The 23,555-nt window shown below is 36.7% G+C and overlaps 2 protein-coding genes across 4 annotated transcripts in view; one reads left to right on the forward strand and one right to left on the reverse strand.

The window, feature by feature from the left end:
* The window catches only part of LONP2 (lon peptidase 2, peroxisomal), a 104,710-nt gene extending 82,009 nt beyond the window's left edge, over window positions 1-22,701 (reverse strand). The window contains exons 1-6 of the mRNA XM_025920780.2: window positions 22,362-22,701; window positions 15,422-15,656; window positions 11,226-11,357; window positions 9,754-9,876; window positions 4,151-4,314; window positions 2,744-2,838 (exon numbers count right to left, since the gene is read on the reverse strand). Of these exons, the coding sequence (XP_025776565.1) occupies window positions 2,744-2,838; window positions 4,151-4,314; window positions 9,754-9,876; window positions 11,226-11,357; window positions 15,422-15,656; window positions 22,362-22,594 (982 nt within the window). The 5' untranslated portion in view covers window positions 22,595-22,701. The remainder of the gene's footprint in view (window positions 1-2,743; window positions 2,839-4,150; window positions 4,315-9,753; window positions 9,877-11,225; window positions 11,358-15,421; window positions 15,657-22,361) is intronic.
* ABCC11 (ATP binding cassette subfamily C member 11) overlaps window positions 19,640-23,555 on the forward strand; it is a 69,051-nt gene continuing 65,135 nt past the window's right edge. For 2 of the 3 annotated variants that reach the window (XM_086689506.1, XM_086689507.1), the window contains exon 1: window positions 19,640-19,819. The gene's annotated coding sequence lies outside the window, so the exon portion shown is untranslated. The remainder of the gene's footprint in view (window positions 19,820-23,555) is intronic. The other variant, XM_025920480.2, reaches the window with a different exon arrangement.

Below are 23,555 nucleotides of genomic sequence, written 5' to 3' on the forward strand. Positions count from 1 at the left end.
TTATGCATCTTCAGTTCTCTGCTGGAATACTAAACGATGAAAAGTATTTTTACGTGGGGGTACATGAGTGCTATGCATCTCTAATGCTAATACACATCCAGCAGAAACTCTCTTGAGTTTCTGGCATGTGGGTGGCCTCCTTCCCTAGTTGTGAAAATAATAACAGCTTTGTCCCATTTTTATATTTTGTTTATTTCAGTAAAGGAGTCAGCACTCTTGTATTCAAATAAACATTTTGCTCCGAAACCTATACAATTATACTGTATAAGCTTGGTAAAAATTCCTGATTATTAATTAAGTTCAGTTTTTAAATAGGACAAGTGGAGAGGGGAGGAAGCTGGAAGCAACTCACTAAGCTACTAATGGCAATTAATCAAATCTGCAATTTTAATATTCAGGCCATTATACTATATCTACTATATGCACCCTGCATTTCTCCTAAGTCATTAGTTAAAATAAATCCTGAAGCACAGAAAAATGTTACTGAGAGAATACCAAAATTTCAAAACAAGGCCCCTAGGATTACCAAGTTATCTAGATGCTCTTCAGACTGTGCACTCATCCTACTGTCAAGAAAAAATAGCAGGGTTTGAAAATTGTCACGACTGCATCAATGACAAATACCTATCAAATATATATCAACATGGAAGCTTGGCAGGTGAAACAAAATGGCAGCAGTTAAACAACATAAAGTTGAAATGTAACTTTCTTTCCCAGGTCTAAACTAACAGGCAGCAGAGCCCTCTCCAAATCTCACAGAATAGGACCACTTCACTTAAAAAAATTGGCACCGAGTGAACAGAAGCCTACCAGAAATAAAATGGACCTCCCCACAGCCCAGCTAGATCCAGACCAACAGCTGATCTCAAATTGATCATGTGGCACAAAGAGAGGCTGATTCAATGGGACCCCATGCTCTCCAGCATTCATCTCACTATGGAGTTTCCAAAAAATACAAAAAATATTTTTGAATTAAGAATTAAACCAAGAAATTCAGCTGCAGTTTGGTAAAGCACTTTCAACTAGAAGGCAATGTTGTTATGCAAATATGATATAAGAAATAAATTTATTAGTATGGTAACATAACAGCTCTATATATAGGAGCCAAAAAACTGGAAAGAACCTCAATGTTCCTGACACGTAAATGCATACACAAATTATTAATCTATGCAGCAACATGGATGAACCTCTAATGCTGAAAGAATCAGAAAAAGCGAGTACATGCTATATCATTCCATGTGTGTAATAGTTTTGAAAATATGAACTGATCTATAGTGGTTGTTTGGGGATGAGGACGAAAAGGAAGGAGAGAGGGAGGAATTAGGGAAGCATGAGAAAATTTAGGAGGCGATGGGTATGTTCACTACCTTAATTACGGTGAAGGTATTACAGATACATACATATGTGAAAACTTATCAGAATGCACATATTATAGATGTACAGTTTACTGTTTATCAATTATACCACAATAAAACTGGAAAGTAAAGCAAAATTGCTTCTAAAAAATTTCTTCTATAGTTCACTAGTGCAACCTGATTTAATCTAGTGAAAATTTACAGATTCTCAGAATTTAAGAGAGAACAAAGATGAATTAGCTTTTTAATTTTATAGACAAACATTCAAACAGAGAGAAAAACTTAGGAAAAAACCCAAAATCTAGAGAATGGGATAAACACAAAGTTACGGAGTATTCATGAAGGAATAATTAGCATAACCCAGAATGTAACTGCTTTCTACAACAAGAACCTAAGAACTGTAATATGATTGAAATCTAAGGGTAGTCAAAATAAAAGGAAGATGATTAGGTCAATTTCATCTTAGTACCTAGCCATACACATTAAAAATGTGTTAGATGATCCTGTCCAAAAAAATGATTAAGAAAGGAACTACTTTAACCTTAACATTGTCCTGGCATAGTTAATCTAACACAAAGGTGCTTTATTCTGGGCCCTCTTTGAGGGGAAAATTTTTTTTTAAGTTATCAATACCAGAAAGAATGGTCCTCTGTAGGTTAATAAGCAAGTATTTTTTAATATTAAAAATTCAACATCCTGTAATCTGGCATGTATAGCATATCTTATGTGGGGGCACAAATGTGTGTTTTAGAGCTAACATTTAAAAAAATCTCTAGTGTCTTTTTTAAATGTAAGAATTTTACTAGCCAGGATAATAAATCTTTAAATTTTCACAAGTCAATCATACAGCTACTCCTATGCCAACAGCAGTTCAGGTAATCAATCCACTGTTGAATTCAGCAGACCTTGTATGTAAATTTAACAATAGAGCATCTAAATACAGTGTATTTCTCATCCCAAGATAAAATAGCAAATACACAGGAAAGAGAACAGGTCTAACGAAGGACAGAAGGATAAAAAGAGTTTAAATTTAATAGGTTTTTATATGAGAAAAATAAGATTCCAAATGGTACAACTGTTCTAGTACGTAACTATATGTAACTATTTCTTTAGATGTAAAAGTTTATCTTCTGATTGGCTATTGGTATTGAGAAACACTTATTATCACTCTTATAGAAAATCCTATTTTCTCTAAAATCAGGCAAAAGGCACTTTCATGTAGCACCTTCTTTTCCTGTTTGATCCCAAGACCTAGATGACACAAGTTCACTGCCTAAATACATCTAGAACTACAGTAACAGTAAGATAATCAATGATATTTCAATAGAATCTACATGAGCTTTCTGAATGACAATCAGACTGCAAAGGCTGTTACTTTGTTGGCTTACCAGTTGTACTTTTGTTCCAAGGAAGTTCCACCATAAGTTCTAAATAATTTCTAGTCAGAGCATATTCTGGCATCGACTGAGGCATTTTTTTGAGTCTATGGGGAAAGAATACATAGCAAAATGTTACACAACATAGAAGAATTCCATAAAAAACACAAAAATCCAGCATGTATATCTCCGTTTCTGGGTCAGATATATCAAGAATAATTGATTTAAGAAATCTGGCAACATTAAAAAAAAACTAGTTATTTTGTTTTGTGAAGTACTTATGGAACAAAATTAAACAGATCCCTGCAAACTGGGGAAGTGGGGGAGGGAACACTATCTGATTCTATCCTGGAAATTCAACCTTATCAGTATCAGTATCTCACAGGGGGAGTCTCAAGTCACACTTACCTGATTTACTTCTCACAGTAAGAGTTAGGTGCCTAATCATGCATAACACAATAATTATTTACTTTTTTTGGAATCAGAGATAAAATTATCTTGTAAAAACAAGCTAACATCAGATATTTAACTAAAAATACAACTTCCATAATATATGCAGTATTTAACAAAGTATTTTGCCCACAAAAGATGTTCCTCATTTATTAACCAATGCCAGTGAATATAAAATATCCCTCAACTACAACTAATCTTCTTATCTGTGAACCCAGAGTCCAATCTTTTGTTACTGAGCATTCAATTAGGTTCATTATAATTCACTAATAAAAGAAAATGCAACAAAATTATAATGTTTCAAGTACATAAGGAAAAAGTTGGTTTTCTATTTACCCCTGAGATTATTCATGTACCCTATGATGTCATCAAGGTTTCTGCGTACTTTCTTATGCAAAGAGAAACTGACAGTCCCTGCCCTCTAGGGTTTACAATCTTCTTTCTAAAGAAGAAAAAAGTGACATGTGAAGAGCACAGTGCCAACTGAACATTGTGTCTAAACAAAGCACAGCCCATATTTAAGACAATGAAAAAGCAGTTAACAATAGTAATCATACTGACAGCATATGAGGTGGAAGCGATGTACCACTTAACACTCAGCCACTGAGAAAAAGATTAGGGAAGTTGATGTTAATTCAGGAGTATTAAGAATCCTTTAAAAATCAGTTTCCAGTTGAGGAATGAAGAGGGATAACCTGAAGATTCTACAGATCACAGCTCTAATCTGACAATTTGGAAAACCATGAAAGATAAGAATTGACAAAGGAAAGATAAAATGAGTGGTGATTTATGACTATACTAAATATAAGAAAAGGAGAAAGATCAAAGAATATAAAACAAATAACTCAGCTTTCAGTTTGTGATCCAAAGAAGCAGTTTCAAGTTTCCATGACCAATAATTTTTAATATTTATTAAAAGGAAAATGAAAGTGCCAATGAATGAATAGCTTCTTTTTAGCTTCAATTTACCTTTTTATCTCTTTGACACAGACTTTGTGGGCCTGCTCTGGCATACTGGATGTTCGTATTTTTTTCTCTAGCATGACAATGTCATCATGATCTTCATCCTCATCCTCATCTTCTAAGGCACCTGGGATGTGTGTAATCCTTCTAATAGGACGTATTGCTATAACCTAAAGTAGAAAGTAGAAGAGTAAAACTGTGTGTTAAAATAAACTGGAAACGAGGTACCTAGTTACACACAAGATTATAACTGGTGCCGAATAACATTTTCATGGTTAGGGTCTGCATCTTTAGGAACTAAGTTCAGAATGATAACTAAGAGACACAAGCACATATGGAAGCAGCAGAATTTAAAAAGTGGATCAACATAAAATGGACATGATTCTTTAGTATATGCTTATATTACAATATAAGAAAAAATTCAAGAGCTGGCTACTAGAAATAATGAAAACATCTAGGAATTATTTTTCTTTGAGCTACTATTATAGCCACTACTTTCTTGATTATATTACTACTTACCAATCAGCAACAGAATAAATTCCATTTTTCCTCCTAGATTACAAAATTTCTTTCTAACATCTTTAACGTTTCCACCATTGGCTCTGTTCTCTTTGTCTCCAATACACAGAAAAGTCTTCCTCCTTTAAAATACTTTATCTTACCTATATCACTTACCTACACACTATTTACATCCCTTCTTGCGAAGTTCTGCTTTTCCAACAAGTGGCTTTGACCACTACTTCTCCATCCTCATGAATTACTTCCATAATCTCTATTTTGTACTTTGGCCTTTATCTCCACTATGTTGAGAAATTGTGCTTTGAAATCCAACAACCATCTTCTGTGCCAAGTCAAATGGTTTTATTTTGTGTTCTCTTTCTCCATGATCTATATCGTATTTTAAAACTTCTAAAATGCTCTTTTGAAATTCTCAACTCAATATCATGAATAAACACCAGCCATCACTGGAGCAAAATGATACACTGGTATTTAATTTAAAAGCCTGGGAATTTATTTTTTAAACTATTACTTATTTAATACATTCAAATATAAAACATTAAGAACACAAATAAAAATACAACTTTATAAAAACAAAAATATTAAATATATACTTTTAGCTACATAATAGCAGACAAAATATTTTTTAATGAAATATTAAATGAAAATAAAAAAAATTTTAAATGAGAGTTTTAAAAAGCACATTAATTTTTTCATCACTGAAACAGAAGTACTTTTTTGTGCAGTTTTTTTCCCAGCTACAAGAAAGTGCCTTTCAACTCTTAAGGGAATAGGCAGAGAAAGTTTTAGGCTTAACGCCAAATATCACCCTCTGATTCCTACATTTTCAAGTAACTGTCACCTGGGTGATCATTTTCTGGAGCAATTCTGAACACTTGTCTCCTTAAGCAACGGTAACACTTAATTGATAAGAAGCTGCAGTTCTCTGTGTCTGCCAAGACAGAGTGTGCACTGGTTTGTCTTTCTACACAAAATTGATAACTAAATTAATGATCTGATCTCAAACCAGAAATAATTCACATTTCTGCTTTTTGTTTTAAACGGCATTATACCATTATGTCCTGAAACACAAACACCAGACAGGCTACTCCTGTTTCTGTCATCGTTCTCCTCCAGCCTATTTTCTGCTCCTTTCCTTAGTCCCATCAGTGAGGAATCCTTCTTTCTCAATAATGTATTCTTTCTGATGAAGGAACACTTCTGCGCTGATGACCATCAAATCTAACATTATTCTCAACCTTTCACTTACTTTCCAACAGCCTTCAGAGAACTATCATTTCCACTCTTGTCCACATCAAATATATTTTCTTGATCTTAACTCTGCCCACACATAACAAAAGTAAAACTGACAGCTCAAGGTAGACTTCAGACAGACCTCATATAAATGTAATGTATGATAATGAATGTATCACAAATCAATGGAGAAGTGAAGAATTATTTATAATACTGTTGAGTTAAAAATCAGTAAAAGGTAAACTAAAAGTGGGTATTTGTCAAATCACTGGAGGATAGAGGACTCTAAGCTTAGAAGACAGAAAAAGACTTACATAGTTGGACTAAATGAAAACAAAAATTTTTATAAGTTAAAAGCAAAAAAGTCAGCTAAATTATGGTAAAACATAGTGATACAGTCCTCCTAGGAAACAATTTTGTAGTATTCTTAATACTATTTTTTTTTAAGTTATAGATCATTTCAGTGGATGCAGAAAAGGCATTTGTCAAAGTACAACATCCACTAGTGATAAAATCTTTTAACAAAGTAGGTCTGGAGTGAACATACCTCAACATAATTAAGTCCATACATGAAAAACCAATAGCTAGTATCATCCTCAATGGGGAAAAACTGAGAGCTCTTCCTCTACAGTCAGGAACAAGACAGGGATGTCCACTCTCACCATTTTTATTCAATATAGTACTGGAAGTCCTAGCCACAGCAATCAGACAACAAAAAGAAATAAAAGGAATCTAAATTGGCAAGGAGGAAGTAAAACTTGCACTATCTGCAGATGACATGATATTATACATAGAAAAACTGAAAGACTCTACCAAAAAGCCACCTAGAACCATGAATGAATTTGGTGAAGTCACAGGATACAAAATCAATGTACAGAAACCTGCTGCATTTCTATACACCAAAAATAAAGCAGCAGAAAGAGAAATTAAGGAATTAATTCCATCTACAATTGTACCAAAAACCGTAAGACACCTAGAAATAGACCTAACCAAAAAGGTAAAAAGACCTATACTCTGAAAACTGTAAAACACTGATGAAAGAAATTGAAGATGACACAAAGAAATGTAAAGACATTCCATTCTCATGGATTGGAAGAACAAATATTGCTAAAATGTCTATACCACCCAAAGCAATCTACACATTTAACACAATCCCTATCAAAATACCAACAGCATATTTTCACATAGCTAGAAAAATTTTAAATTTGTATGGAACCACAAAAGACTCTAAATAGCCAGAGCAATCTTGAAAAAGAAAAGTGAAGCTGGAGGCATCACAATTCCAGACTTCAAGTTATATTACAAAGCAGTAGTAATCAAAACACTATGGTACCGGAACAAAAACAGACACATAGATCAATAGAACAGAATAGAAAACCAGACATGAACCCACAACTATATGGTCAATTAATCTTCAAAAAAGCAGAAAAAGCTGTATAATAGAAAAAACACAGTCTCTTCAAAAAATGGTACTGGGAAAACTGGACAGCAACATATGAAAGAATGAAACTGGATCACTTTCTTATACCATATATAAAAATTAATTAAAAATGGATTAAAGAGCTAAATGTGAACCCTGAAATCATAAAAATCAGCAGTAACTTCTTTGACATCTGCTGTAGCAACTTCTTTCTAGATATGTTTCCTGAGTCAAGAGAAACAAAAGCAAAAATAAACTACTAGGACTACGCCAAAATAAAAATCTGCACAGTGAAAGAAACAATCAACAAAACTAAAAGGCAATCTATGGAATGGGAGAAGGTATTTGCAAATGACATATATGATAAAGGGTTATTATCCAGGGGCATCTAGGTGGCTCAGTTGGTTAAGTGTCCAACTTAAGCTCAGGTCATAACCTCACAGCTCGTGAGTTCAAGCCCTGCATCAGGTTCTGTTGACAGCTCAGAGCCTGGAGCTTACTTTGGATTCTGTGACTCCTCTCTCTGCCCATCCCCTGCTCACTCTCTGTCTCTCTGTCTCTTGAAAATAAATAAATATTAAAAAAAATAGTAATAAAAAATAAATAAATAAAAAGGGTTATTATCCAAAATAACTTATAAAACCCCAAAACAAATAATCCACTTAAAACATGGGCAGAAACACGAATAGACATTTCTACAAACACATACAGATGGTCAACAGACACATGAAAAGATGCTCAACATCACTGATCAACAGGTAAACGCAAGTCAAAACTATATGAGAGTGCAATGAAGGTGATGGCCGGTGCTGCTCCCTGGCTGAGGTAGGATCCTGAGGACTCTCCAGTCCACTGAGGGCATACCACCAGCCCACTAGCCTGCTGCACCAAGAAGGTGAAGTGTGAGAGCCCAAAAAAAACAAAAACAGAATCAAAAACAAAAACAAAAAACCTCCAATGAGATAACACCCTACACCTATCAGAAGAGCTAAAATCAAAAACTCAAAAAACAACAAGCCATTGGTGAGAATGTGGAGAGAAAGGAACCCTCAGGCACTGTTGGTGGGAATGCAAACTGGTGCAGTGCAGCCACTGTGGAAACAGTATGGAGGTACTGCAAAAAGTTAAACATAGAACTACCCTAAGATCCAGCAACTGTATTACTAGGCATCTACCCAAAGAATACAAAAATACTAATTCAAAGGGATAATTCAAAGGGATACATGCAGGGGCGCCTGGGTGGCGCAGTCGGTTAAGCGTCCGACTTCAGCCAGGTCACGATCTCGCGGTCTGTGAGTTCGAGCCCCGCGTCGGGCTCTGGGCTGATGGCTCAGAGCCTGGAGCCTGTTTCCGATTCTGTGTCTCCCTTTCTCTCTGCCCCTCCCCCGTTCATGCTCTGTCTCTCTCTGTCCCAAAAATAAATAAACGTTTGAAAAAAAAAAAATTAAAAAAAAAAAAAAAGGGATACATGCACCCTGATGTTTAAAGCATCATTATTTAAAATAGCCAAATTATGGAAGCAGCCCAAGTATCCATCCACAAATGAATGGATCAAGAATTTGTGTATGCATACACATATATACATAGGCATATACATGTATACACATATATATGTATACACACACGTGCACACACACAATGGAGTATTACTCAGCCATAACAAAGAATGAAATCTTGCCATTGGCAATGACATGGATGGACCTAGGGAGTACAACGCTTAGTGAAATACATCAGTCATAGAAAGACAAATACCATATGATTTCATTCATATGTGGACTTTAAGAAACAAAACAAACAAACAAAGGGAGGGGAAAAAAGAGAGAGAGGCAAACCAAGAAACAGACTCTTAAATGATGGTTAAAAGGGGGAGGTGGTGGGAGGGATGAGGGAAATAGGTGATGGGGATTAAGGAGGGCACTTGTTGTGACGAGCCCCAGGGGACTGTATGGGAGTGGCAGCGAATCACTGTATTGTACACCTGAAGCTACCATTACACTGTACATTAACTAACTGGAGTTAAAACAAAAACTTAAAAAAAAAAAAGAAATGTAGGATGTACAACTCCCCCCTCCAATTATTTTCAAAGACACTCATCAGTTATTTAGCTTTTAAAATATAGAAAACGTTGGAAACAACACACAATGTTTGGCAAAGAGAAATGGCTTAGTAAAGTATACCTTTCAATGATTACCCAAATTTACCAAGAACAGAAAATGAGAAAATATGTTAAAAACAAATTCCAGACATGGAAGAGGACTAGAAACACACACCAAATTCAAAATGCTATCCGTAACTTGGATGCTAAGAACCAATGAAATTTTTTCTTTGTTCCTTTCTTTATTCCATTTTTTTTTTTTTTTTTACTTCAAAAAAACTGAATCTCACATCACATAAAAACAACTGGAAACACAAAGAAACAATTAAAGGACATATTTACCCTCTTATCATCATCTTGCTTGTGTTTTCTGGTTTTCTGAAGCAATTTCAGGCCTTCAATTTGTCTGACAAGCAGCGGTATGGTCATCTTGAACCGCTCCTCTAGACTCACAGCATCTAAAATCTAAGGGGACATGAGTCGATTAGCAGAATCTCTCAGAAACACAAGCTCCCAAAACAAGGCAGTCAGAGTCATGACTTAAATTATTAAGTAAGAAAGACAAATATCAATACTCACAGCTAAGTTAGGGCCAACACACCAAGATTAATTCTATTAAATCACTAGAATCCTAAAAAAAAAGGAATCTTGACTTTTCATTTAAAAATGAGGCCATGTGTATTGTTCCAACAGCAAGGACACACATGTTTTTTTTTAAGTTTATTCATTTGTTTTGAGGTGGGGAGGGACAAAAAGGGAGAGAGAAAATCCCAAGCAGACTCCGCACTATCAGCACAGAGCTTGATGTGTGGCTCAAACTCACAAACTTTAAGATCATGACCTGAGCTGAAATCAAGATTCAGACACTTAACCAACTAAGCCACCGGGCGCCCCAAAACACACATTTAATGTGAACTCTTTCTGGCATTATTCTCTTAAAACCCAGATAGTTGTCTACATATTAGGTTTAAACAGATTCTAGGTTGAAAATATTAAATTTTTACATTCATGAAAGAACACGAGTACTCTTAATCAACCTCTGCTAATGCTCTGAGTAACTAACACTCTCCATTCCCCCAAACATCCTTGCTGACGTCCACAGCCAGCTTACTCTCTGGTACCCCAGCACTCTTCTGCTCCTATCAGTTGAACAGAATTTTTGTGTTTAGAGTAGGTGTGTATACACTTTTCTTTGTTTGGTGCACTCACTATTATAATTTGCTAGATTTGCTATATAACTGTTAAGACATAAATGCATAAATTGATAAAATAAAGGACGTTTCAATAAAACTAACTTAAACGTTCTAGGAAGATTCAAAACAGACTGCTTAAAAATACTATAAAAGTAAGTGTGCAAGAAAACTTACAACTTTGGGGGAAAATGCAGAATCTAATGAGTGCAAAATGAGTGTCTTTACAACTCATTTCACTCTAAAGAAATAGAAACTGAAAATAATAGATACTGCATCACAGGGATGCTTTGTGTAAGAAACATCATGAAGAATTCTAATAAAGCAGGCAATTCACAAAGAAAAGGTCACAGCTCCACATGTTTAAAAATAGACAAAATATATATTTACCATTTTTAAAAATTATTCTTCACTTTAACTTCTTCCATAAATTAACAAACTACTAGTACTGACAATGTGAATAAAAGACTTGCTTGAATATATAAAAATATAAAGCAATCAGTAAAAGTCAATTTTAGGATAAGAACATTTCAACTACTGTGAATCTCCAGTATCTCTTACTGAAGGTCAAAATTTATTGTCTTGAATAAAAACAACTTAGTATTAAAGAAGGGAATATTGTACCTGGAGCTTCTCTTTGTTGCTTGTTCGAATAATTGAGGTCAGAATGTCTGGTAATGCTTCCCTTGGAAGACTATCTAAAAGGCGTCTCAATTTAGCAACTGCAGGGACAGACATATCCAACATTTCCACCAACTACAAGGAAAAAGAAGTCTTTTTAATGAAATTTGGTATTATTTGTGAATTTAAAATGTCAAGTTGCTATATAGGTTTAATGTTCAGGCCTCAGGGTCTTTGTTTTTGAAAGATCACTGATTACTAGAAATCTAGGCATTTTACTGGCCTCAGAGGAAAAGAGAGAAGTACATTCAAAATATCAATCAGAACTGAAAAGCAAAAATGTCCTCAAATGTGTATAATACAAATGTTTAAAAGGTTTTGCAAATTTGTGATTTTATTTATTTTTTTATTTATTTATTTATTTTTTTTTTTTCAACGTTTATTTATTTTTGGGACAGAGAGAGACAGAGCATGAACGGGGGAGGGGCAGAGAGAGAGGGAGACACAGAATCGGAAACAGGCTCCAGGCTCTGAGCCATCAGCCCAGAGCCCGACGCGGGGCTTGAACTCACGGACCGCGAGATCGTGACCTGGCTGAAGTCGGACGCTTAACCGACTGCGCCACCCAGGCGCCCCATTTTGAAAAAAATAAAAATCTACAGAAAATTTACAATAGTACAATATCCTTTTTCTCTCTAAGCGTATGCACACACACACATTTTTGCTGAACATTTTATTTATTTGTTTTAAACATTTATTTGTTTTTGAGAGGGTACGTATGCACAAGCAAAGGAGGGATAGAGAGAGAGACACAGAATCCGAAGCAGGTTCCAGGTTCTGAGCTGTCAGCACAGAGCCCAACTTGAACTGTGAGATCATGACCTGAGCCAAAGCTCAGGTCCAACCAATTGAGCCACATAGGCGCTCCACTGAACATTTTAAAGTAAGTGGCAGACATCATGACCCTGGTTCTTAAGAACAAGGGCATTCTCTTACATAATCATAGTGTAATTATCAAATTCTGGAAATTTAACATAGCTGATGCTATTATGCTAACCAGTTGAAATACTGTTTTTTAGTAGAACACTTGGATTAAGTAGAATCTGAGCACTGACTGTGAATGGTTTTTATAAAAACAACTTCCAGGGTATATCCTTGAAAGAAATCTTTAGGTTACTGACAAAAATTCCACTTTTCTTCTGGGTACGTGGCAGGACTGCTCTTTCTCACCTCCTCTGAATACAAATGAGGCTATGAGTCTTGCCTTAATCCATGAAATGGGGGGCGGGGGGAGAGGGAGTGACAGCTCCTTCTGGGCAGAAGCATTTAAAACCACTGAGAGATCTGCCACATTTCCTTTTCCAGCCTCAGCATGTTTTGAGATGAATGTCTACCCCTCTTGAGTCCCTCAGTGACTCTAACAGGTAGATCACCACATGCTCTAGTTTTAGGCATAAAGCATGAGTGAGAAATATACCTTTGTAATATTGTATGCTGAGATTTTCGAGTACTTTATGCAGCAAAACTTAGCCCACAGTGGCTAATTCAAAGATGACATGCCAAATCCTCATTTAGTAATAACTCTGGTAAGATTTCTTAGGCCAGTAGTAATCAAATCTTTCTAAAGGCACTGTAATTTAAGAACCTATCCATTGCCTGCCTAGAATCAAGGGAATGAAAGCACAGTTATGATGAAGTTATTCAGGTGGGAGAAGTAGATAATAAAATTTAAAGACCCTTTCTCCTAAGAATTCATCTTAAGAAAATAAAAGTTAAAACTTATTTCACAAGCACTTACTGAGCACAAACTACTTGTTAGACACAATGTACTGCTCAGTATGGGATGGCTACAGCAGGGATGAATTCGAGTTTGGTAGGGGAAACAGACCTAGAAGATAAATTTCAATACAATGTGATAAGCATCATATAAAGGACTGTGGAAGCACAGGCAAAGGAACACTAAGAGCCCACAGGAGTTGGGAAAGCGTAAAATCTGAAAATTCAGAAAAGGAAGAGCACTCCCAGCAGAGAGAACAGAAGGGACATGAAACAACAAACTGTGAAGCACTCTGATGAACAGTGTGACTAGAAGATGGTTAAAATGGGATTAAATAGAATTAGGAAGACCTTTAATGTTATCCTAAGAAATTTAAACTTTATCCCATACTCATTAAAGTCTTTTTTTTCCAGGGGAAAGGCAGGTCCAAAACTTCGTAGAACTGATGGGTCAGAGAAAAAAAAAACCAGAAGGAGACTGGTCAGGAAGTTATTGAAGAAGTCTACCAAGGAGGGCTATAAAAGGAAATGTAGGAGATGAAAGAAAAGTATTACTTGGAAGCAACCTCAATGTCTAAAAAGAGGAAGGATAAAATTATGATACCCTAACTCAATGAAATTTATAAACATACTTAATATGAAAATTAGACATGGACGGGAAAACAAAACATGACTTAATTTGGACTGAGATCAGAAGACAAGCCAAAAATTAAACTAGATGCAGGATAGCAGTAAAATTATGATGTTTCTCTGTAAAAATTCCTTTAATGTCATTATAAATCTTTACCTGTCTAAATTTTTTCTGTTGATTCAAAGTGAGGAGAAGTAAAAAGCAAAGTTCAATCTCTATGAAGCTGTGTCTAACAGAAGAATGAAGACTCAGGGAGCATAACCCAGAAAAAAAAAAAAAAATTGTTTCTCCCTCTACCTCCTTCCTTTTTTTTCATTATCAGGTTAGTTAACATTCAGTATAGTCTTTCAGGAATAGAACCCAGTGACTCATCTCTTATATATGACACCCAGTGCTCATCCCAAAAAGTGCCCTCCTTAATGCCCATCATCCATTTAACCCACGTCCTTCCATCAACCCTCAGTTTACTTCTGTATTTAAGAGTCTCTTATGGTTTGCCTCCCTCTTTGTTTTTATCTTATTTTTCTTTCCTTTCCCAATGTTCATCTGTTAAGTTTCTCAGATTCCACACAGGACTGAAATCATACGTCTTTCTCTGACTTATTTTGCTTAGTATAATACCCTCCAGTTCCATCCACTTTGTTACAAATGGCAAGATTTCATTGTTTTTCATTGCCAAGTAGTATTCCATTATGTATGTATACCACATCTTAATCCATTCATCAGTTGATGGACATTTGGGCTCTTTCCATAATTTGCCTATTGTTGATAGTGCTGCTATAAACATTGGGGTGCATGTGCCCCTTTGAATCAGCATTTTTGTATCCTTTGGATAAATTCCTAGTAGTATAATTGCTGGGTCACAGGGTAGTTCTACTTTTAATTTTTTGAGGAATTTCCACACTCTTTTCTCCCTCCATCTCCTTCTTAACTGGCATAATCACTTATTCCAGTCTTCAAAATGAAGTTTCTTTGGTCAGAGTAGGTTGTACCTTTCAGTCCTCATAGAAATTATAGATTCAAGTTTTTTATCTTCCTATTGTGCACCATACTAAAAGTGTGTTGCTTCAAATGCCACTTCAGGTACAAATGCCAAACACTGTGAGCACAGTCTTTTCAATGACTAAGACCTTTAGACTCTGCCTGATCCTCACAGAGCCAGTAACAGCCACTAGATGACACCAACAGAAAGTAGGTGTCATATTTCAATAAGGTTCCAAATAAAATGGGGTGAGGGGAGGAGCTTTCTGTTCAACTGAAGGTTAACCAAAACACTCAAACCTAGAATTAAAAAGTCAAATATTTAATGCACCCCTAATATGTGCTTGCCTTCCAGCATTCTAGTTAATCAAGGCTTGAACCATTTTAGAAATCAGTCTACCATAGACTTCATCTTCCATAGTTACTGCCAATCTCAGTGTGGCCTTGACTTCTGAGCCAACAGTTATATAATTTGCTACCTAGATGTTCTTGTGACAAATAGCTTTTGTGCAATATTTTAATTTTTAGCATTATTTACATTTAAGAACCATCTGGTTTGGAGACACTGCAAGTTATAAGGAAAGCTCTAGAAATACTCTTTGAAAAAACAGACAGGGTTGGCTAGTATTTCCTAGAATGATTTAGGTACAATCACAGACACAAGCAAATTGAAATCAATATATTATATTACTAAAGCATTTAAACATATGCTGCCCTAAAACTGCAACCACTCAACAGATTCATCATGTCTTAGGGCAGCAAAGGAACTGAAGAAAATGGAGTTTTAAGGAAAAAACTAAAAGCAACTCACCTGTACTGCATATTTGTAAAACTGTTCTGATAGTTCTCCTAGCTCCTCCCTAGTTTTACAGGTGTTGGGAAATTCCTCAAGCCGGTCCAACTGTTCCACTTCGGCAACAGGATATGGCTTCTCCTTCAAGACCTGCACAATCTGGAAACGGCACAGGCCTGTAATCAGCAAAGTATAGTGGGGCTTGGGCCAGTTGCTGCCTACAACCTGAACCGCCAGGGCAGCCGTCCCAATCCTGAAAAACACACAAAACAGCAGCATTACAAATGTTCAGTGTGGTAAAACTGACCCTTGCCTCAAAAGGTTGCCTTTGTTGAGAAATCCTTTAAAGAACAAAGAACATCTGAAGTGGAAATGAATTATTTCTCTAATTTAGCATCCAGCACATGGTCTATGAAGTCATTACCATGAGCAGGGGGGGCAAAGCAGGCCATCTCATTCTAATTACTACCTCCTTTAAGATTAGGTAGAAATTCCTAAAAATAAAAATGTAAAAGTAGTTGACAATTACATAGCTTAAATTCATTTTGCTAGGAATTAGGCAATATTATACCAGAATACTAGCATTTTAAACAGACTGAAATATAAACAGCATGATGTTAAACCAACCTAAGAAATCTGTTCTAATAACCAGTTTTGCTAACAACATCAAGCCAGGTTTTTTTACAGAATCAATTACTGAAACTTCCACTTATCTACCTTATCACAAACTGTCACCAAATCTGAAAATTAACATCTATGTCCATGAATATGAAATTTCTAAATGTGGGGACTAAATATTAGAGGGCACACACTGTCATGAATGATTAAAGTTATAAACCTAAACCTAAGTGGTAAACACCCCATCTAATACTAACTAAAAAAGTTCTATTTAAGTCTTAGCTCCTTATCAGAACATAGAATTCTGACCAAGTCACATATAACTTTAATTCATGGAAAGGAAGTCTCACCCAAACTAAGCCAAAATTATACAAAATACAAAGCTCCACATTCAGAAGACACGTCTAAATCCCAAACTAAAATTATATCTTCTCCCCTCAGCCACAGGAAGGTTGCAATTTCAGAAAAGAAACGAAGTAAGGTGACTAGAACTCCCAACACCCTGGGGAAATGGTAATCCTGGAATATCGCAACTGCCCATCTCAAACATACTGAATCACACACAAATACAGTGTGAATATTTCAGTGAATTTGCTTACTTCTATACACTATTTATTCTTGACTACTTCCTTATAAATTATTCATTCCATAGATTATGTGGAACTTTTGGCTTCCCTCTGCCATTCAGTTTATTTTGAGTGATGTCCAACTTTCCTTCACCCTTTCAGTCATATCATGTGTACATGGATAAAAACTGATTCAAATGGTATCCAAACCCAAAAAATCAGGAAGATAATTTGGTGGGAAGAAAAAATTTGATATACTTTAAAAAACCTAAGATAATTTGGCAAGTCCCTATTGTTTTATTTGTGTTGTGGCTGCTTTTCTTCAGTCATAAATGGTAGTAGGCTATACCTCCCACTTCCTGAAAACCAACTCAGATTGCCTGAGAAAGTTAGCAATACCTGAACTGATCAGAGACCAAAACTACAATTCCCTTCGGATGACGACCATCAATGCTTGCGCAATGCAGAGAGGTCACAGTTCTGTCTGCCAGCAACATTAACAGACAACAAACAAACTGGATCCGTGGCCTAAGGAGTCTGCAAACTGGAAACCAAGGAGAACCCAAAGTGATATGAGACAAGTCCAAACGTTCAGATTAGGAGATAAATTTTCATTATTTGAGCCATGTCCTTGATTAAAGTGAGACTAAAAATGAGTTTTCTTACAAAGCAAGCAGAATACTTTCACTAACTGTGAAAGGAAGATGTTTCAGACTGAAAAGAGATCGAGTTGGATTTATACAATGCCTCTCCTCCTAATGAGATAAAATATATAAAGGTTTTACATTCGTTAATTGGGTTTTACTTTAAATCACTTATAGCTGACTAGAATGTACCCTTTTTAAAGAAAAAACATGATCTGTGAAATGATAGGTGGTTAGAAAGAGTATCTGGTGAAAGACATTTTGGGTGGAAAGCTCTTGTGAAAAAGGACCATGTTTAATGTTATTTTAGACAAGTTTTATTGTATTGGGGCAATAGTTTATACATATATAGGTAATAAGTAAATAAAATATTTAATTAATCTAATATGTTCCTACTATGATAACAGGCTTTGAATTAAATCAGTCATCTTTCTAAATATTCTAGTTCTTCTATTAATATTTGCTTTATTAGGCTTGACCAAAAGACAACATTCTGATTTTCATACATTCAAATGAGTAGTGTTCCTTCCCTTTAGGTAGTAGCTCTGTAAATCCACACTTTAATTACTGTGATATTTTATAGTTCAAAGAATTTTTGAAAGTCCTAACTGGGACCTCCTTTCAGAGTTGTAAAATATTGTTTTAATCCAAACAAAGTCTGATTAGGATGGGTATGATTTATGTACTTTGAAAACGGACTTAGATAATTTAAGAGTTCCAAAAATATTTGAGAACTATCAACTGTAGTGGTGGGAAAACCTAAAAGCAGCACTACAGTTTTCTAAGATGAGTGTACTGTGTAAATACCCAAACTCTGGTTTATATGCCAACCACTTTCTTTTCTTTTTTCTTTTTTTTTTACTTTAAAGCTCTCCACCTTTATTGGAATCTTCAATCTTCCAAATCTTTTTCTGTAATGACACTAGTTTAGTTCTGGCCATGTTGAAAGAATATGGGGCCTCCGCCAATCTCCATTTGTGAAACTTACATATAAAACTATACCTATTTGGGGAAAAATAATACCTCCAACATACAGCTTCATTGCTCTGTAGCCTTTCATAAGTATTATCTCATTATAGACTGCCTTTCACTATTGTGAAGAAGGTAACATTATTTCCTTATTATAAATTAGTAACAGAGATTCAAAAGGGTAAACAGATTAATTATCCATGATTACAAAGATACTGCATAGGCAATACTGCATAGGGCGCCTGAATTAGGTTTTAAGACAAATTTTACTTTAAGCACCACAATGGACACTGTAAATTTGTACCAATAAGAAGTACAAATAAATACTTATTAACATAGCTTCTAAGTAGGTAAGATACCGGAAAGCACAGCTATTATTTAATATCTCCTGTTTACATCTTAATTACCCTTGATTCATCAAGGTAAGCATTTCTACCAAAACTCTGGAATCAAAAGTTATACTTCTTTGGGAAAGAACAACTGGGACATCTTTCTAGTTTTCGCTTGTCTTCACCCTACTTATCTTCTTGAATATTTGTTAATTTTGGGCAAAACTCATCATCATGATTAATAATTTAAAAGCAAGAAGTCTATTAGGATAGCTCCAAGTTCTACAACAGACGAGACTTCTGCTGCTACAGGACTTTGGTTTTCACTCCTTTATTAAAACCTCGTTTCTGGGGGGTGCCTGGCTGGCTTAGTCAACAGAGCATGTGACTCTTGATCTCAGGGTTGTGAGTTCAAGTCCCCACACTGGGCACAGAGATTACTTAAAAAAAATAAATAAATTAAGAACTTCATTTCTGAATTTAAGAAACGCCACTTATAGACACTTTCCATAAAAAGAATAACTGCAGATTAGGAAAATCTAAGTGGAGCTATCCATTACATAGTTGCTAACATAAAAGATTAAATTTTAAAATGTTAGGATCATCAGGTAATATTTCCTAAGAATACCTAAGAATGCTAACAGATAAAAATAGGAGTAATGCCTGGACAAAGAGTTGACCCAAAATAAGAAACTGTACATCTGCTATATATAAAGCATTCATTTCTTGTGAGACAAATGCCAGTGAAACTAATTTGCAGTCTCAGAGGAAGAAGCCAAAAAATGAAGAGGGACTGAGAAATCAGCACTCTGAGGAAGTGAAGTCACATATCCTGAAGAATGTAAGGCTGGAAGAAAACTGGATGACCATCTTGAAATGCATGAAAGGACAGGGTATAGGTAGTGCTAAGGTATAATCCATCTTCACTAAGGAAACAATGGCTCACTCAAGTCCAGTCAAGCAGGGTGCCCTGAGGCAGCATAAGAGCCAAATTCTAAGCTGTATGGATAATCCAAAGCTCCTCCTTTAAAACGGCTCCTGTGTCAGGTAACATGCCCACATACTAACATATAGAAAGGGACTGTCCTATTCAAAACAGTAAAGGAAGTTGTTCAGGTAAGTCAACATCTGGCTCTGCTACTTTGTGTGACAAGGAACACAAGGGAACAAATTATTTCTGCTGCTCCTTGAAGACTGAAGCAATGTCACCTGGATGGTCTCAAGGAAACAAGAGACAGGAGTAGAGCACCTGGCCTCCCCTTTGGGTACTGCTAACATCTGGAAAAGCAGGTAACTGAGGAAGGACAGATTTATGTATTGAAACAGTAATGTTATGGGTAACTCAATATTTGCACTAGTGAGGCTTTTAAAATTTTTTAAAGAGTGTTGAAAAGTCATATTAGAGAAAAAAGACCTTGGAGGCTAATGCTAAGGAATGCAGTACAATCTTTCTAGATAGATTTTTCAAGTAGCAAACAATATTTCTAGGATAACAAGACTGTCCTTATAATGCTAGAATTCTAGGAAGAATCTTCAGTGTATGTTTTATAACCTAAATAAAACAATATTGCTATTAATTTAAAACAAAGGCAGCAATTTGAACATCAAGGATCATATTACATATCATCTGAATATATTAATGATTATTTCCAAGCAGGAAAATTTAGTTATTGATGTTTTGGAGGGATTTACATAAAAGAAATTTAAAAACATCCAAAATCTTCCCAGAATATACCAACAACCTAAAATATGACTAAATCTACTTTTGAAATTCAGTGTACCCATGGGTAATCACCATACATATGTACAGAAATAAAACAAAAAAATCTAATCATGAGCACTCTTCCCTCAACAAGCAATCAAATTGCCTGAGAAAGCAAATTGCAGAGAAAGCAAAAATTGTGGTATAACCACAGGTTTAAGGATGGGGTCATATGTAGGGAAAATAGAATCCAACACAATTTATCAGAGTTTAATGAAACTTGAAAAGTATCCAACTCCATGCAAGCAACAACCAAAGCAGCAGATCAGATGGAAGCCAAAATGTTTTTGGTGCTTGAGAAATGCAAGGTTTTTACAATATGGGCTAATAAGAGACTGTTACAGGTTTTTTGTTCGTTTGTTTTGCTTTGTTTTGGGAGGGGAGAGATATCAGTCTCCTCTCAGAGATGCAGACAGTTATGGACTCTCCTTTTAAAAATATATATAGTCAAAAGGTTTTAGATAAAAATAAGGCATTCCTAACATTCTCAAAATCGTTCAGTCTGCAATCCCTAACTTTAAAAAGGAGTAACTGCAAGTAGGTAAACAAGGGCTCTAAATTAAAAACATCTCAAGAAGAGTTAAGGATAGGAGGCAGGGGCTGGGGAGGTGTGTTTAAAGAGAATAGCATTTGTTGAGCATATACTATATCCCAGCATTATCCAATAGAAATATAGTATGAGCCACATATGTAATTTTAGTAGCCACATTAAAAAGTAAAAAGAGGGGCGCCTGGGTGGCGCAGTCGGTTAAGCGTCCGACTTCAGCCAGGTCACGATCTCGCGGTCCGTGAGTTCGAGCCCCGCGTCAGGCTCTGGGCTGATGGCTCAGAGCCTGGAGCCTGTTTCCGATTCTGTGTCTCCCTCTCTCTCTGCCCCTCCCCCGTTCATGCTCTGTCTCTCTCTGTCCCAAAAATAAATAAACGTTGAAAAAAAAAAATTAAAAAGTAAAAAGAAATGGGTGAAATACTAAATTTTATTTAACCCCAAACAGCTAAAATGCTACCATTCTAACATTTAATTGATGTATAATTTATTAGTCAGCGAAACATTTTCCACACTAAGTTTTCAAACTCTAGTGTGTACTGTATATTTAAAGCACATCTGTGGTGACTAATCACAAAATCATACTGGTTTATCTGGGACTCAAGGTGTTTCCTGGGAGACAGGACTTTCGCTGCTGGAACTAGTTCAGTCCTCAACAAACCGGGACAATTGGTCACTCTAGTATCTCAATTTGGATGAGCCACATTTCAAGTGCTCTCTAGCCACATGTGTTTAGTGGCTACAGTACTGGACTACTATCAAGCATGGCACAAAGGTTATTTCATTTAGTATTCATAACACACCCAAGAAATGAATGCTGTTAGTTTCCAAAATACAGAGGAAGAAATAGGCACAGGTTGTGTGTCATAGTCACACAATTAAAAAAACAAAAACACAAAGTCACACAACTAAGGCCATAGTGTAGGGCAATCTAGTGGCAAGGCTGGGGTATCCGAAATGAGAAGCTATGAGAATATGAGAAAGTTTCAGAAAGGCAGACAAGGGAAAACGTGGGTAGGAACTGAGGGGAAAAGACAAGAGGCAGACAAATAGTGTGGAAGAGAGGTACCCCAAAATCAATGAAAAGGGTAGTGCAGTTTACGATAGCACAGGAAAAAGAGAAAGCGTGTGGAGTACCAAGTGTCTCACTTAAGAGGGCAAAAAAAAAAAAAAACCAAAAAAAAACCAACAAAAAACCCACCACCACCACCAACAAAAACGACGAGGAGTAAGGGAGGGAAGGATAAGAGGAGGGGGCCCGGAAAGTTAAGAGCACTGGCTTAGGAGTCTGAGGATCTGGGGGGCGAAGGGGAGAACCTAAATTAACAGCGGCAGCTAATGGTATAGTCTTCACTACTTCATGGGTCAGACATCTGTCATCCCCATTTCACATGGGAGGTGACTGAAGAGATAACCAAACCGCGAAGGCTGCCCCTGCGCCCCGAAGCCGGACCGGGCCTGGGCCGGAGTCCAGAGAGGAGGCCACGCCGCCCGCCGCCGCCACCGCGGGAGGCAGCGGGGCCTACCTGTGCAGCGGCGGCAGGTCCTGCGCGTCGCTGGCCGGGTCGGGCGTGTTGGGGATGACCCCCAGGATAGTACTCTGCAACGACGTGCCCTTGAGCAGGCGGCTCCGCACCAGCTGCAGGTTGCGGGCCGAGTCCACGCTGGTGCGCATGGTGGAGCCGGGCAGCAGCACGCCCTCGTGGGTGAGCAGCAGCGGGAGGCGGCTGGGGATCTGGATAGGGCTCACCGACGACATGGCGACAGCTATTCGCGCTAGGGTGGGCGTCAAAGGGAGCAGGACGCGGCAACCGGCACTAGCCCCACCGCCCCAGCCAAAGCTCCCAGCCGTCGGCGCGCCTGCGCGCCGCTGCTTCCGGCTCCGCCCTACGGCCCGCCCCCGGGCTCAAACCCCCGCAGCATCGCACCGCCCCCTCCCGGAGTCGCTCGGCTGGTGCGCGGCGTAAGTGTACAAAGAGAGGCGGACTCCAGCCTCGTGAGACCTTCGCTCTCCAGGCTTGCTCTAACAGTCTCTCCTGAGGCTCAGCCACAGGGCTGTCCCCGGTGTTGAAGCTAGAGAGAAGATCGTGTTTAAATTGTATCTACTTGAAATGTTTTTAATGTTTCATTCGAATTGGTATTAGATTTTTTTAAACGTTGCAATAAAAAGTTCCCACCGTTCACTTATAATAATCAGAAAATTAACATCACTGTTATCTAATGAGTAGAGCTTATACAAATTTTGCTAGTTTTATCACTTATGTCCTTTTTCTGGTCCACGATCCCAGAAAAATCACTTTTCATTTAGTTGTGATGTCTCCTTAAATGTGTGTGTGTGTGTGTATATATATATATATATATACACACACACATATATATGGATAGATAGATATATCTGTATCTATCTATCTATCTATCTATCTATATATATATATTTCTTTTTTCTTTTAAAACCGTGATACTTTTAAACAGCATTGGTCCATTATTTTATAGAATGTCCCTCAATTGGGGTTTATCTGATGTTTTCTTGGGATCAACATTATACATTATTTTTGCAGAAAGACTACAGAAGAGATGTGGCCTTCTTGGTGATACATGATGATTGAAATGTATTATTAATGGTGATTTTATCTTTGATTACCTGGTAAAGGTGATATCTGCCAGGTTTCCCTATTGTAAGTTAGCATTTTTCTCTTTATAAGTAATAAATATGTTGTGGG

The sequence above is a fragment of the Puma concolor genome, chromosome E2 (genome assembly GCF_028749965.1).
Source record: "Puma concolor isolate L17-30 chromosome E2, mPumCon1.1.hap2, whole genome shotgun sequence".
Taxonomy (NCBI): domain Eukaryota; kingdom Metazoa; phylum Chordata; class Mammalia; order Carnivora; family Felidae; genus Puma; species Puma concolor.